Genomic DNA, 15,846 nt, shown 5'->3' on the forward strand with positions numbered 1-15,846 from the left:
GTCCCGTACTAGGTGGACATTGTCCTGGATGGAGCGGCCCGGGACTGTATAAGATTGGTCAGGATGGACCACCTGTCCAATTACCGAACCCAGACGGTTGGCCATTGCCCGGGCGAAGATCTTGTAGTCCACGCACAAGAGGGAGACCGGCCGCCAGTTCTTTAGCAGGCGGAGGTCTCCCTTCTTGGGCAGTAGGACCACAACAGCTCTCCGCCATGAGAGGGGCATTTCTCCGGTGGCTAGGCTCTCCCCTAGGACAAGGCTGTAATCATCCCCCAGGACATCCCAAAAAGCCTGATAAAACTCAACACTCAGTCCATCCAAACCAGGGGACTTGCCCCTCCGGAGTTGCCGAAGGGCAGTGGACAGCTCCTCCCGAGTCAGGGGGGCATCCAGACGCACTGCGTCCTCTGGGCTGACCTTCGGCAAATCCTCCCAGACCTCATTACACGCCTCCGCATTTGACGGATCAGGCGAGAATAAGGACCGATAGAATGAACGGACCTCGTTGTTAATTCCATCAGGGTCCGTGATGGAGGAGCCATCGGCAGCCAGCAGCTCCACTAGCTGCTTTTGAACGCCCCGCCACCTTTCCAACGAGTAGAAGAAGGGTGAGCCACGGTCCAAATCCTGCAGCATTTGGATCCGTGACCTCACGTACGCACCTCGGGACTGCTGGAGCTGCAGGTTCCTTAGTGCGTCCTTCTTCTCCTGGTATTCCTGCCACAGCTGTTGGTCTCCAGCGGTCGGACCGAGGCGGGATTCCAGGTCAAGCAACGCTCTCTCAAGCCGCTCAACCTCAGAGCTCCGCCTCTTTGTCGACCCCCTAGTGTACTCCCGACATAAAAACCGGATGTGGGCTTTGCCCACATCCCACCATAGCCGTAGGGAGCAGAAATCTCTCCGCCTCTCCTTCCAGGAGACCCAGAAAGCTCGGAACGAATCCCGGAATCGGCTGTCCTCCAGCAGCCGGTTGTTAAAATGCCAGTACCCGGATCCCACCCGAGGGTGTAGTGGAATAAATTCCACCCACACAAGGTGATGATCCGAGCACGACACCGGCCGCATGGAGGACGCCGACACGCGGGAGACGTAGGCCCGAGAGATATATATACGGTCTATCCTGGAACCTCCTTCTCTAGACCTTCTCGAGAAGGCGCTAGAGTTGGGGTGAAGATTCCGCCAGCTGTCCACCAAGTCAAAGGAGCCGACTAGCTCCTTTAACTTTTTTGCCGATGCTGGGTCGCGTTGGAGGCCCGAACGGTCCTCCGCCTCGAGGGTACAATTGAAATCTCCCCCGAGGATGACGCAATCCCCAGGATCGATGGAGCTCAGCAGGGTGGACAGCTGGTAGAATAGGCGCGTCTGCATCACACCGCGCCTGGGAGCATACACATTGATAAAATGCAATGGTACGCCATCCAGGCGCACAACCAGGTGGAGCAGACGGCCGGGCACAACGTCCTGGACTCTTTCAATTACTGGCTGGAAGGTCGGGGCCAACAGGATCGCCACCCCGCTAGAAATGGAGCTGAGGTGGCTCATGTAGACCCCGCCCCGCCACTCCAGGAGCCAAGCAGACTCGTCCCCAGGGATGGTATGGGTTTCCTGCAGGAAACTCACCGTATACCGCCCATCCCTGAGGGCTGAGAGATTGTTATGCCTGCGAAGAGGACCCCTGCTGCCGTTTACGTTGAGACTAGCTATGGTAAGCTTCATGGCGGGAGCACACTAGGGCTCAGCAGCTGTGCCCATTTCGGTGAGAGCGGAGGCGCCCTCCACCACACTGTCCGGAAAGAAAGCAAGGTTACTTTTTGCCTTCCGGGCTCGAGCGGTACCAGCGACACCCTGTGACCCACCATCCCCCGTAGGAGCGAGGCTGCTTCTCCCTCTAATGTCCCTTACTAGGTCATCTAGGAAAGATTTTAGTTGCCGTCTGTCGTTCCCCGCCACCGCATTCCTCTTTCCCTTTCCCTTTCGTCCAAGGATGACTCGCAGGGACCTCACCAGCCTCGGCATGCTGGGCCAGCGTAGCGAGGCTAGTTGAGGCCGGTGCTTGGCACCCTCAGAGGTAAGAATGAAATGCTTAATTTCCTCTACAGGTATCAATGGGGACTTCTCAGGAGGGGTGAGGATGTCCATTATTTCACTATCGAAAGAGTCCCCCTCCAACCCGTCACTGCAGACAGAATCCCCATCGGCCTCCCCGCATATTCCAAAAGATGGCTGCGCTTGTGACCCATACCGCGCAGCGGGCACCTCGCTCTTACCTGCCCGCTCCACCGTCGCATCAGCCTCATCCACATTTGCGACAGTGGAGGGACAATCCCCAGGGACTCCCTGCAAGTCATTAATTGCTGGGGTCGACTTGCACAGAAAACCGCCCTCCCCAGGGGGCAGGCATAGAGGGGAACCCGGCACCTTTGGTCCAAGGGATTCACAAGCAGCCTGGTGCTGAGAATGAGAGAGCTTTGTCTCGTCTCCTCTTACATTATTTGGTACACTGGCCTCCAGAGAGGCGCTGACTTGTAGGTCCTGGGTGGAGGCCTCCAGGGCTGCCTCATTTGTGCAAACAGGGCTATCACAAGCTATTTGCACAACCACACCATCTTCCCCAGGACTGGTGGCAACATTTGGGGACTCAGGTTTAGAACCAACCCCTACCCGGATTCCCACCCCTTCCTGGGACTCCTCCGCATCTACATCCCCTGCCCTCTTGCGGGAACGTTCCCTTCTCCTCTTCACACCGGAGGAGCACACAGGTGCAGGCTTCACCGATGGGGCGGCGCTCTCTGTTTCCATCGCCCCGTCTGCTTGCACACCTTCCCGAGCCCCACGCTCCACTTCAAGCGAAATGGGCGTGAGCTCTGCAGCCTCAAAGGCCCGCTTCTTACTGTGTTTGGATTTCCCCTTTGCCTTCTTACTCCGCACAGACTCCACCCCGTCCCCCACCTGAACCACAGGGAGAGGAGCAGGGACCGACCCAACCGTAGGGGTAGGGGCAGGGGCAGGGTGAGGGGCTGGGGCAGGATCACGGGCGGGGGCAGGGTCAGATGCAGGCGCAGACGCACGCGCAGGAGTAGGATCAGGGGCAGAGGTAGCTGGGGCACTGGTGCCCGAAATGGGCTCCCTCGGGTTCCGGGCGGCAGGACAGTCCCTCCGAAAGTGCCCCACCCCCCTGCACGCATGGCACCGCGGGCGCTCGGAGCTCCAGTACACCTGATAATCCACTCCCTCGTGCCGGACAGTAAACCGGCCCTCAACATCGTCCTCCCTTTCCAGCTGCATGAATACCTGACGCCGGAAAGAGATTACGGTGCGGAGGGTGCGTCTCTTAAATTTGTGTCGGATGGCAGTGATCTCCGACCTTACTTGCCCTAAACGGGCCAGTGGGGGTAGCAAGTCCTCATTTGGAATGAAAGGCTTAACATGCCCAAGCACGATACGTTGCGTGGGGGCCGTCACCAGCTCCATAGGTAAAAAGATGTTGTCTACCGTGACTCCCCTGCTTAGGGCCCGGTGCACTAGCTCTTCATTCGCCAGATAAAACACCGCCTTTCCGAACTCCTTCTCGGTGGCCAGAATACCACCTTTCCCAACAAGGTCCTCCATTGCCTCCGTACACTTTTCTAGTGTCATTCCAGGGCGCAAAATACATTGCACCCCACATTCCACCTTCACCGACCGAAAAAGGGCGTTGTCCGAGGCCGGGGAGGCAGCCGCCCTTGCATAACTCCCCGAAGGCCCGCGACTCCCCGGAGACCGGTCCGGCATGCTGGCGCTCTTTCCAGTCCGAGAATCCTACAGCGGTGCCGGTTAGAAGTCCTGGAACGAGTCGAATAACTGGCCGGGAAAGTTTGCAGTCGACAGTTCCTCGCTGGCTCGACGCCAGGAAAGGCTCCGTCGGACTTGCAGAGACCCAGGCCGGGAGAGGCCGAAACGTCCTTCCAGATGCTTCGGCACCAACACCGGACGAAAATCAGGAAAACAATGGAGGAGGAACGTTGCCCCGCTGTCAATGGGGGGGAACGACGGCGTTTGCCTCCGGTTTTGGAGCGAACCGGCTTCCTGGCGAGTTGCCAGCGGCCGCAGCTGGGAGCTACGCAGTTAGCAGCCGCCAACAAACCCAGCCCAAACCGGCAGTAAAACTGCACACCGAGTTTCTTCACCAGCGCCGTCACTCACTCGGTTGTTCAAGAGACTTTTGGAGCCACCTCCAAAGTATTCCACGAACTTTATCCAGTAGTTTTGCCTCGATTTCTCCCAGCTCAGTCAGCACAGCTCCTCTCTGTGTCTGACCCTGGGAGTGTGTGACGGGACGGTGTGGAGGGAGCTTCACTCCCTGTCTGACCCCGAGAGTGTGTGATGGGACGGTGCGGAGGGAGATTCACTCTGTGTCTGACCCCGAGAGGGCGAGACTGGACGGTGTGGAGGAAGATTCACTCTGTGTCTGACCCCGGGGGTGTGTGATGGGACGGTGTGGAGGGAGCTTCACTCTGTGTCTGACCCCGGGAGTCTGTGATGGGACGGTGTGGAGGCAGATTCACTCTGTGTTTGACCCCGGGAGTGTGTGATGGGACGGTACGGAGGGAGATTCACTCTGTGTCTGACCCCGGGGGTGTGTGATGGGACGGTGTGGAGGGAGCTTCACTCTGTGTCTGACCCCGGGAGTCTGTGATGGGACGGTGTGGAGGCAGATTCACTCTGTGTTTGACCCCGGGAGTGTGTGATGGGACGGTGCGGAGGGAGATTCACTCTGTGTCTGACCCCGGGAGTTTGTGATGGGATGGAGTGGAGGGAGATTCATTTTGTGTCCGACCCCGGGAGTGTGTGATGGGACAGTCAGGGCCACAGACAGTCCTTGCAGGTGAGGCGACATTTCACCTGTGAGTCGACTGGGGTGATATACTGCGTCCGGTGCTCCCGATGCGGCCTTCTATATATCGGCGAGACCCGACGCAGCCTGGGAAACCGTTTCGCTGAACACCCACACTCTGTCGCCAGAGAAAGCAGGATCTCCCAGTGGCCACACATTTTAATTCCACGTCCCCTTCCCATTCTTGTATGTCTGTCCACGGCCTCCTCTCCTGTCAAGATGAAGCCATACTCAGGTTGGAAGAACATCTTATGTTCTGAGTGGGTAGCCTCCAAACTGATGGCATGAACATTGACTTCTCAAACCCGTTAATGCCCCACCACCCCTTTCTACACCATCCCTTGTTTATTTATTTATTTATAATCTTTTATGTTTTTTTCTTTTGTTTCCCCTCTCTTTTTTCTCCCTCTGTCCCTCTCACTATAACTCCTTGCCTCTCCTCTCCCCCTTTCTTTCTCGCTTGGCCTCCCATCCCACGATCCTCTCCCTTCTCCAGCCTTGTATCCATTTTGACAAACATCTTTCTGGCTCTCAGCTCCATCCCTCCCCCTCCTGTCTTCTCCAATCATTTTGAATCTCCCCCTCCCCCTCTCAAATCTCTTCATTCAGTTAGTCCTGACGAAGGGTCTCGGCCCGAAACGTCAACCGTACCTTTTCCTATAGGTGCTGCCGGACCTGCTGAGTTCCACCAGCATTTTGTGTGTGTGGCTTGAATTTCCAGCATCTGCAGATTTCCCCGTGTTTGCATTTTCTGATCTCCTTTGTCGTTTTTTTTTCTGCGAGAGCAAGGAGAGTGCGCAGGGAGGTGGAGGTCAGGGTAGTGTAAGTATCTGGGGAATGAGGAAGCAGTGGTCAGCCTGGATGGGGATGGGGAGTGAAGAGATCCTGGGGACCAGACACTATTTTACTGACATCCCTGAGCTTGGAGCTGAGAGGCTGCTGTACCAGTGTGAGGAGCTCAGACCCATTCTTGCAGTACACCGGGTGCGGGGGGCAGCAGGAACCCCAGGTCACTGTTTCTCCTCTAGTGAGACTCGAGTCCAACACCAAGACAGGCAGTTACAGCGGTTTATTGATTTCATCAGGACAAATGTAAATTAAACAATGTGTGAGCTGCTGACGTGCGAAAATAAATAAGCTGCTCCCGATTCACTCACAGTCACACACAGTTAACTGTCCAGTGACAATGAGAGACTGGTTGAATAATCAGTCCCGTTTCTCACCGTCACTCTGCATCGGGGAACCGATGATTACAAAATCACACTTTAGGGTCGTGTCCGAGATCGCTGCAGATCCAGGGTCACTGCCGAGGTATTTGTCAATTTAACATCATTATATCAGCCAGACAGCCGAATGCACCGTCCTCAGCAAAGGGAGCAAAAGGATTCTCTCCCGGGATAATCCCACCCCGGGACACCGGTGTCCCAGACTGAGCCCCGGCCACCGGTCTCTTCCTGTCTGTGTAATTCCCCGGGGTCTCACGTGGGGGAGTCTCGAACACGCACATCCGGCGGAAGCTGTGCCGTTGGACAACAGGCGGAAATACGTCACTGAGGGACCGCTTCCGAAGTCACAGAGCGCTGAACGGGAGTCAGCTCCGTCAGAAACGTTGGGAATTAAAGCCGGCGCGCGGCCATTAAAGGTAAGGGCAGGAGTTAAAGGGGAGGGCGGGGAATCGGCCAAAATGACCCCATCCCGCGGGTGGGGATGTTCACACATTCAGATGTTCCAACAGTCACTGTCAGTCCGGGTCTGGGTTCCTGCAGAGATCTCAGTTCCTTCTCCCCAGTCTCACTGAACTCATTGTTCCCCAGCCTGAAACAGCAGGGAAATAAAGACGAAATAAACAGATTATATAACAGTGTCGGTAACAGGGGACTGGGGTTAATGTTTCAACAGCACTCGCAGACAAATATCACCAGAAAACCCGCGGATTCGCTGATATTTTATCACATTGAACATTAACACAAATACTCACCAGATCCACTCCAGACTCGGGAGGGTCAGTATGAGGCGGCGGAGAGCGGGGACAGATCGGTCTGTCAGCGAATTTAATCCCAGCTCCAGCTCCGTCAGTGATGAGTTTGTACTGAGAGCGGAGACGAGATCCTCGGCACCAGAATCTGTGAGACCGACACTGTCCAGCCTGGAGATGAGAGAGAGTGAGGGTGAAGGACACAGAGAGACAGGAGACGGTACAAATCCCCAGTGTTTATCAGTAACTCAATTACTGATCACATTATGTTCAGTGTCAGACACCCAGTGACTGTAAACACAATCTCCCACAGTCTGGTACTTACCACAGTTTCTGTATTTTACACTCCGGGTTCCTCAGAGCCGCAGACACCAGTTTCACTCCTGAATCTCCCAGTTTATTAAAACCCAGGTCCAGTTCCGTCAGTGATGGGTTTGTACTGAGAGCGGAGACGAGATCCTCGGCACCAGAGTCTTTAAGGCAAACACCGCCCAGCCTGGAGATGAGAGAGAGTGAGGGTGAAGGACACAGAGAGACAGGAGACGGTACAAATCCCCAGTGTTTATCAGTAACACAATTACTGATCACATTAATGTTCAGTGTCAGACATCCAGTGACTGTAAACACAATCTCCCACAGTCTGGTACTTACCACAGTTTCTGTATTTTACACTCCGGGTTCCTTAGAGCCGCAGACACCAGTTTCACTCCTGAATCTCCAAGTTTATTAAAACCCAGGTTCAGCTCCGTCAGTGATGGGTTTGTACTGAGAGCGCAGGCGAGATCCTCGGCACCAGAATCTGTGAGACCGACTTTGTCCAGACTGTAGGTGAGAGAGAGTGAGGGTGAGGGACACAGAGAGACAGGAGATGGTACAAATCCCCAGTATTTATAAGTAACACATTTAATGATCACAATAATGTTCAGTGTCAGACACCCAGTGACTGTAAACACAATCTCCCACAGTCTGGTACTTACCCCAGTGTCTGTATTTTACAGTCCAGGTTCCTCAGAGCCGCAGACACCATTTTCACTCCTGAATCTCCCAGTTTATTCTCCCCAAGTCTAAGCACAAACAGACAAATTGATGAACAAAGTGATTCAAACGGCGGATATTTCCACAGATTGTACGGGAGGGGTGTGTCTGAACTGAGGCCCACAATCGGGAGTGGAGATGCGCCCATGGGTTCTGGGTATCTGGTAGTCAGCACAGTCACACAGGTGGACTGATGGTGATAGTCACACACGGGGAAGGGCAGGGGAGGACAATCTCACAATGGTATTTATTTCCTTCTCACTGGGACAGTCTGCTGACGGTCTCTTGTCCCTCACTGGGAAGGGGGTGTGAATCTCTGACCCACCTGCTGCAGTCAGTGTTGGTAACAGTGAGAAGGAACATTGTCAATGGACGTGTCACAGGCAGCGAGAAACACGGCCATTCCTGTGATTTACTACCATTAAACCAATGGCCGTTGTTCACTGATCTGATGAAGTCTCCAACATCCCTTCACAAGGAACCACAGAACCCTCCTGTCCTTGGGGAATTACTGACTGATCCCCGGGCATTTGGCACAATTCATCACAATCTGATTTTGCTAGTTTTAACCAAATCCCTTAACATTGAAGCAACACAATGGAACATTTTCACAGCTCACAGTGAAAGATAAATCAAGTTACCTCAACTCCTGGCACTTGTGCAGCCCGGGTCCCAGCCGCTGGATTCCTTCACACTGAATGTGGCAGTTCTCCAGGTCGAGCTGTTTTATTGTATCACAGAGTCCGATGGCATGAGACAGGACCGCGCAGTCAATCGGGGTCAGTGTCATTCCACTGAATGAAAGTGTTTCCACAGATCCCAGTGCGGCCTGAGCCAGTCCACGATTCTGAGACTCAAACAGGTAGTGCAATGTGTTCAGGAGGCTCCTTTTACCAGCTTCACTCCATGTGTTTCCACTCTGGCGTTTAACCTCCTCCTTCACCCAGTCAATCACCCGGCAGGTTGTTTGATGAGGAAATGGACCCAGAAACTCCTCCAGGCCACGAGTTGTAATTGGAGAGGAGAGACCAGCAACAAAACGGAGAAATACCCCAAATCGCCCATCTGTCGTGTTGTGGGCTTCAGTGAGGAATTTCAGGATATCCCCGGGATGTGGATTCAGGAATTGTGCGACTGCAGCTACAAACTCTTGGATGGTGAGGTGTGGGAATGTGTACACCACGCTCTGGGCAGAATCCTCTCTCTCCAAAAGCTCCATCAGGAACCCGGACAGGAACTGGGAAGGCTGCAGATTGTAGTTGATTAAATCTCCATCTGTAAACACAATCTTCTTCGCGGACACTCCTCTGAAGGCCATCTGACCAACCCTGAGTAACACATCACGGGGGTTCCCAATCTCACGGCCGTGGTTTTTCAGGATGTTGTAAATATAGTAGGAGTACAGTTGGGTGATGGTCTTGGGAACTCGCTGCGGGTCCCTGACTCTTTGTGTGAAGAAGGGGCCCAGTGCCAGAGCGAGGATCCAGCAGTAGGAGGGGTTGTAGCTCATGGTGTATAGGATCTCGTTCTCCTTCACGTGTTTGAAAACAGCTTCTGCCACCGTCTGATCTTCAAAATGCCTGAAGAAATATTCCTTCCGTTCCTCACCAACAAATCCCAGGATTTCAGCCCGGACACCGATGTCTGCCTTTTCCAATAAATGTAACGCAGTGGGGCGAGTGGTCACCAGCACTGAACACCCTGGGAGCAGCTTGCCCTGGATTAAACTGTACACAATGTCAGACACCTCACACCACCACTCGGGATCTGGGCACTGGTGCTTGGGTTCTGTATCTCTCTGACCGTCAGCAAAGTCGACGTTGTGTTTGAATTCATCCAATCCATCGAATATAAACAGTAATCCCTCCCGGTTCTTCCAGACCTCTCTCAGGGAATTCCCAAAGTAAGGATACTGATCCAGAATCAGTTCCTTCAGGTTTATTCTACAGTTAATGGAGTTTAAATCTCGGAATTTGAAACTGAAGACAAACTGGAATTGTTGGTATATTTTCCCCGTGGCCCAGTCATAAACAATCTTTTGTACCATTGTTGTTTTCCCGATTCCCGGGACTCCGGCCACTGCTGCGGACATGCCTGTTTTGTTTCCAAAGACAGATCTTTTAAATTTTTGCAGAAAACTCCTCGTAAATAATTGATCAGTGCGGATTTTTTCCAGCTGTCCGCGGAGATGTTTTTCTCTCCACTCCTCGTGGTCTCTGCCTCTTGCCAGCAGCTCATGTTCCACCAGTCTCCGATCTCGAACAGTAGAAATGACCGTGAGCTCAGCGTATCGATCAACCAGCTGGAAAACCTTCACCTTCTCCCTCATCAGGATCGTGTTCACTCTCAGTGTTTCAGTTTGTGCCCGCAGGGTCTCCTTGTGTTTCTGCTGAACATCTTTGGATGGACAGAAATAGGTTGTCAATGCCCAATCTGATGAACATGGAGCACACAACAGTTTTTCTTCAATAAAAATAAAAAAACTTGTTAAAGGCATTGTTTGGGTAAAATTGGGAGGTCAGAGCTAAGAGTGTCTGAGAATGAACGATGGCCCAGAAACATTTCTGATCTGATTCAGTTTCACTGTGAAAGGCTCCCCTCTCCCCTCTGTTCGTAGTTTGCAGATTCCCCGGTGTTCCAGCGAGCACCAAGTGCACACATGATTCTGGAGAGGAGAGTGTTGTGTGGAGCGGCTGGTTTCACCGCTTTCACTGCTCAGCTTCTGCTGAACTGGGCAACACTGCAGACGGTAACAGTGGGGGGAGGGGGGCATCTACTTGCTCTACTGACTTTTACCTTTCTCACAATGGACCCCATGTTCTTGACAGTCCTTTAGGATTACGCTGTCAGTACTGAGCCACAGAAAAGGAACACTATTTCTGTTTCCTTCTCCAGGCTGTACCAGTCTCAATGTAACACCCCGCACTAGTCTACTGTCTCTTATTCTCTGAGGAGCTGGTACATGACCTCAGGCAATTCCCCGATGATGTGCGGAAGAGCAGGAAGCTGAAGAGGATGGCAGCGATAATAGGGAACTCTATAGTCAGGGGGACAGGGAGGCGATTCTGTGGACAGAAAATGGAAACACCGATGGTCTTCGCCTCTCAGGTGCCTTTGTCCGAAATGTTTCTGGACGCGTCCACAGTATCCTGAGAAAGGATGTTGAGCAGCCAGAGGTCGGGGCAAACGTTCGTACCGACGACATAGGAAGAGAAAAGGGAGGAGGTCTGGAAAACAGAACATAGGGAGTTAGGTAAAAAGCTGAGAAGCAGGACCTCAAATGTAGTCATCTCAGGATTGCTGCCTGTGCCACCTGACAGTGGAAATAAGAGTAGAATGAGGTGGCAGAGAAATTGTGGTTGAAGATTTGGAGCAGGGGGCAGTGATTCAGATTTCTGGATAATTGGGACCACTTCTGGGGCAGGTAAGACCTGTAGAAAAGGGATGGGCTGCACGTGAATCCGATGAGGACCAATATTCTTACGGGCAGATTTACTGGAGCTGTTGGGAGTGTTTTAAGCTAAAATGTCAGGGGGATTGGAACTCGGACGATAGAGTTGTGGATGAACCAGCAGGTTTACAAGTAGACGATGGGTGTAACATGAATGTAAGGAAGGACAAGCCAATGACTGGGTTCAAATCTGGACAGAGCAAAGTGTTCAATTGGACCACATAGACTAAATTCAAAAGGACGCAGATGCAGGACTGAACGCATTGTATTTAAATGCGCACAGCGTTCGGAATAGGCTGGACGAACGCTTGGCGCAATTAGAGATTGGTCGGTATGATGTTGCGGGCATCACTGAGTCGTGGCTGAAAGAAGACCACAGTTGGGAGCTTAACGGTACAGGATGTACGTCTTGTCGAAAGGACAGGCAGGAAGGCATAGGCGGTGGTATTGTAGCTGTGTTGGTTCGAGATAGAATCACATCTTTAGAAAAGTGATGGCATAGGGTCAGAGAATGTTGAATCTTTGTGGGTGGACATAAGAATCCGCAACGGTTAAAAAAAAAAGATTTATGGGAATCCTTTATTGCCCTGCAAATAGTAGCGAAGGTGTGGGGTTGAGATTGCAAAGGGAGCTGGAAAAGGCATGTAATAAATGTGATGACGCAATTGTAATGGGGGACTTCAATATGCTCGCGGAATAAGAAAATCAAACAAACTTCAGGAGTTGGATCGCAAGAGAGGGACTTTACTGAATTCCGATGAGTTAGCGTTTTAGAGCAGTTTGTGCTTAGCAATACTCAGGGAAGGGCTATCTTTGATTGGGTGTTGTGCAATAACCCTGATCCTATGAGGGAGCTTAATGTAAAAGAACCCTTAAGAGGTAGTGATCATCATTTGAATGAATGAATGAATTGATTCTGCAGTTTGAGAGGGAGAAGCATAACTTACAGTATCAGTATCGCAATGGAATAAAGGGAATTACAGAGGCACGAGAGAGAAGCTTACCCAGGTAGATTGGAGAAGGATACCAGTGGAGATGACGGCAGAGCTGAGATGGCTGAAGCTTCCGGGAACAGGTCACAAGTTGCAGGATAGATATGGGCTACGGAGGCAGAAGTTCTCAAGTGGCACGTATAGGCCACCATAGTTGACAAAGGAATTTAAAGACTACATAAAAGCCAAGGAAAGGGCATACAAGACAACAAACGTGAGGGAAAGTTGGATGAATAGAAAACTTTTAAAATCCAACAAAAGGCAACTAAAAAAGCTATAAGAAGGGGAAAGATGAAATATGAGGGCAGAAAAGCCAATAATATAAAGCAGGATAATAAACACTAAACACTTTTTTCAGTTATATAAACAGTAAGAAGGAAGTGAGAGTTGATACTGGAACACTGGAAAATGATGTTGGTGACATAGTAATGGTGGACAAACAAATGGCAGAATAACTTAATGTGTACTTTACATATATCTTCACTGTGCAAGACGCTAGCAGCGTGAAGTGGTCTGCGAGTGACAGGCAGTAGGAGTGAGTGCCATTCTATTACAAAATAAAAAGTTCTCGGCATACTGAAAGCTCTTAAGGTGCAAAGTCACCTGTGCCAGATGGACTACATCCCACAGTCATGAGAGAGGATGCTGAAGAGTTGACGGATGCATTGGTCATGAACTTTGAAGAATCACTTGATTCGGGCACTGTCCTGGAGGACTGGAAGATTGCAATTGTACCTCTACTCTTTAAGAAGGGAAGAGGGCAAAAGAAAGAAAATTATAGGCCAGTTAGCCAAACCTTGGTGATTGGGAAAGAGTTGGAGTCTCCTATTAAGGTTGAGATTTCGAGGTACTTGGAGACTAATGACAAAGTAAGTTAGCGTGGGTTTTGTTAGAATTCATTATGGAAGTAACAAGCAGGGTGGACAAAGGAGTCAGTGGATGGCATTTACTTGGAATTTCAGAAGGCATTTGATAGGGTGCCGCACATGAGTCTGCTTAACCAGATAAAAACCTATGGTGTCACAGGAAAGATACTGGCATGTGTCGCGGAATTACTGACAGGCAGTGAGTGGGAATAAAAGGGGCCTTTTCTGGTTGGCTGCCAGTGACTGGTGCTGTTCTGCAGGGATCAGTATTGGGACCACTGGCTTTCAGATTGTTTGTCAATGATGTAGACGATGGAATGAAAGTTTGAGGATGATACAGAGATAGGTGCAGGGGTAGGTAGTGCGATTGCAACAGGACTGAGACAAATTGGAAGAATGGGCAAAAAGTGGCAGATGGAATAGAGTGTTGTAAATGTTCGATGATGCATCTAATATAAATGCTGAGCCTTTACAAGACGGTATTCAGGCCGCAGTTGGAGTATTGTCAACAGTTTTGTGCCCCATACCTCTGAAAAGATGTGTTGTCATTAGAGAGGGTCCAGAGGAGATTCAAGAGGATGATTCTGGGAATGAAGGGGTTAACATATGAGGTGTGTTTTGGCAACTTTGGGCCTATACTCACTGGAATTTTGAGGAATACGAGGGAATGTGTTTGAAACCTACCAAATGTTGAAAGGACCAGACAGGGTGGATATCCAGAACTAGAGGGCACAGCCTCAAAATTGAGGGGCGATGCTTTAAAACAGGTAAGGAGGATTTCGTTTTAGCTAGAGAGTACTGAATCTGTGGAATGCTCTGTCACAGACTGCAGTGGAGGCCGAGTCCATGGGTATATTTAAGGCAGAAGTTCCTGATCGGTCAGGGCATCAAAGGATATGGCGAGAGGGCAGGTGTATGGGGCTGACTGGGATCTGGGATTAGCCATGATGGAATGGCGGAGCAGACTGATGGGCTGAATGGCCTAATTCTGCTGCTACGTCTTGTGGGCTTTGGAGGAATAACAACAACTCTCGGCTCCGCTTTGGATCGGAGGTATGAGATTTCCCTTGCTGAAGTTGGATGTTCCAATGGGAATGGTTTGCCTTCAGTTTTGTCAGATCCCAGGATATTCGGCCCTACAGAAAGGGGAACGCCGTGGTTTCATCTCTGACTGACTGGAATGTCTGTTTATCAAACTCGTAGAGGCCTCTGGGTGCACAGCCTGAGACCCGGAAGGTGTCGGGTGTTGTGACAAATGAAAATCGCTTTCTGTCCTTCAGCCACAGCAACAAAAACCTGTCTTCCCGACTCTGGCAGTCTCTAAACCGGCCTCTAAATACAGGTATTCAGACTGTCAGAGTGAAATAAAGACTTTGAGATTTCCGTTCCATCTCTTACCCTTCAGATGCACCGGCACTTCAGATAAACCCCGCTCAGTGTCCATGTAGGCGAACTGGCTGTCACCTGTTCAACAGATTAACCTGCATGAAGTCTGTTCTGTGTAATACTGTAAATTCATCAGCATTTACATCTGTAACACACAGTGTATTGTTCACCGTACCACGTTCCCATATTTCATTCAATATTCTGCTCAGCTTCGGTAAATGGTGGTGTAGTTTCACAAAGGATTCCCACATCACCCTCCGGGCCCCTGAGCCCTTCTCCATCACCAGGTCCAGAAGGAGTTTGGAAGCGCCCGCTCGGTTTCCCTTCTCCGCCAACTCAGTCACGCTCTGTAATGAACAATGGGGAATATATTGAGGAGCGGAGGGATGGGTACAAATCTGCCCTGAACATGGACTGACCCAGCACATTCTGCTCGCCACAGATCAGTAACAGCCACTGAAGTGTTCATAGTGGGGGAAAGAATTTAAAAGAAGTGAGCGGGGTCAGTCATGTCCTTCTCAACGCCACAGATTGTCGGGAAACATCCGCTTGGCAAGTTTTAAGTGGAGTAGACACAGTGTGAGTGAGCCAGGGATAGAGTGGGGAGTTGAGGCTTTGTGTCAGAGAAGGTTCAGTGAGGCGAGGTGGAGGCTTTAGGTAGATTTTGGATAGTATTTTCCCTTCCTTTTCATGGTTAGAACAGTGAGAATACCAGGCAGGATAGTGGAATGCTCTTCATACTGCATGTAGCAAGGCAGGGAGACCGCCAGTGTCCCAGATAACTACACCTTCAGGAATTGCATCCAGCTGCAGCTTCTTACAGACTGTGATCAGGAATTGGAACTGGAGCTGGTTGAACCCAGGATCATTCAAGAGGATGAGAGGTTGACTGACAGGCTATACAGGGATGGAGCTATACCTAAGGCGCAGGACACAGGTAACTGAGAGGCAGCCACTGCAGGAAACTCCTCTGTAACAGGTATACAGGTTTCTGTTTCGGGGTATGACCTAGCAGAGGAAAGCCACGGTCATTAAGCCTCTGATACCGAGTTTGGTTTTGTGACTCAGAACGAGTGAGAAGCGTGAGCTGCACTAACAGGGGGAATTCCGCGGTTAGGAAAACAGACTGGAGATTCTGTTGACGAGAACAATATTTCTGGATGGTGTGTCAGGGATATCTCGGTTCGAGTCTGAAACTTTCTTAAGGGCAGTGTGAGCAGCCAGAGGTCATGGTCCACGTTGGTACCAATGACAAGAGTAGTAAG

At 51.1% G+C, this 15,846-nt stretch overlaps 1 protein-coding gene across 11 annotated transcripts in view; it reads right to left on the minus strand.

Moving 5' to 3' along the window:
- LOC140208222 (NACHT, LRR and PYD domains-containing protein 3-like) overlaps positions 1-15,846 on the minus strand; it is a 96,675-nt gene that overhangs the window by 10,526 nt on the left and 70,303 nt on the right. For 8 of the 11 annotated variants that reach the window (XM_072276737.1, XM_072276734.1, XM_072276732.1 and 5 more), the window contains 8 exons: positions 14,757-14,928; positions 14,594-14,659; positions 8,528-10,283; positions 7,829-7,915; positions 7,503-7,673; positions 7,177-7,347; positions 6,855-7,022; positions 5,931-6,691 (listed from right to left, as the gene is read on the minus strand). In XM_072276737.1, the coding sequence (XP_072132838.1) occupies positions 6,532-6,691; positions 6,855-7,022; positions 7,177-7,347; positions 7,503-7,673; positions 7,829-7,915; positions 8,528-10,283; positions 14,594-14,659; positions 14,757-14,928 (2,751 nt within the window). In that variant the 3' untranslated portion in view covers positions 5,931-6,531. The other 3 variants (XR_011888699.1, XM_072276738.1, XM_072276741.1) reach the window with 3 other exon arrangements.

The sequence above is a fragment of the Mobula birostris genome, chromosome 13 (assembly GCF_030028105.1).
Source record: "Mobula birostris isolate sMobBir1 chromosome 13, sMobBir1.hap1, whole genome shotgun sequence".
NCBI lineage: Eukaryota > Metazoa > Chordata > Chondrichthyes > Myliobatiformes > Myliobatidae > Mobula > Mobula birostris.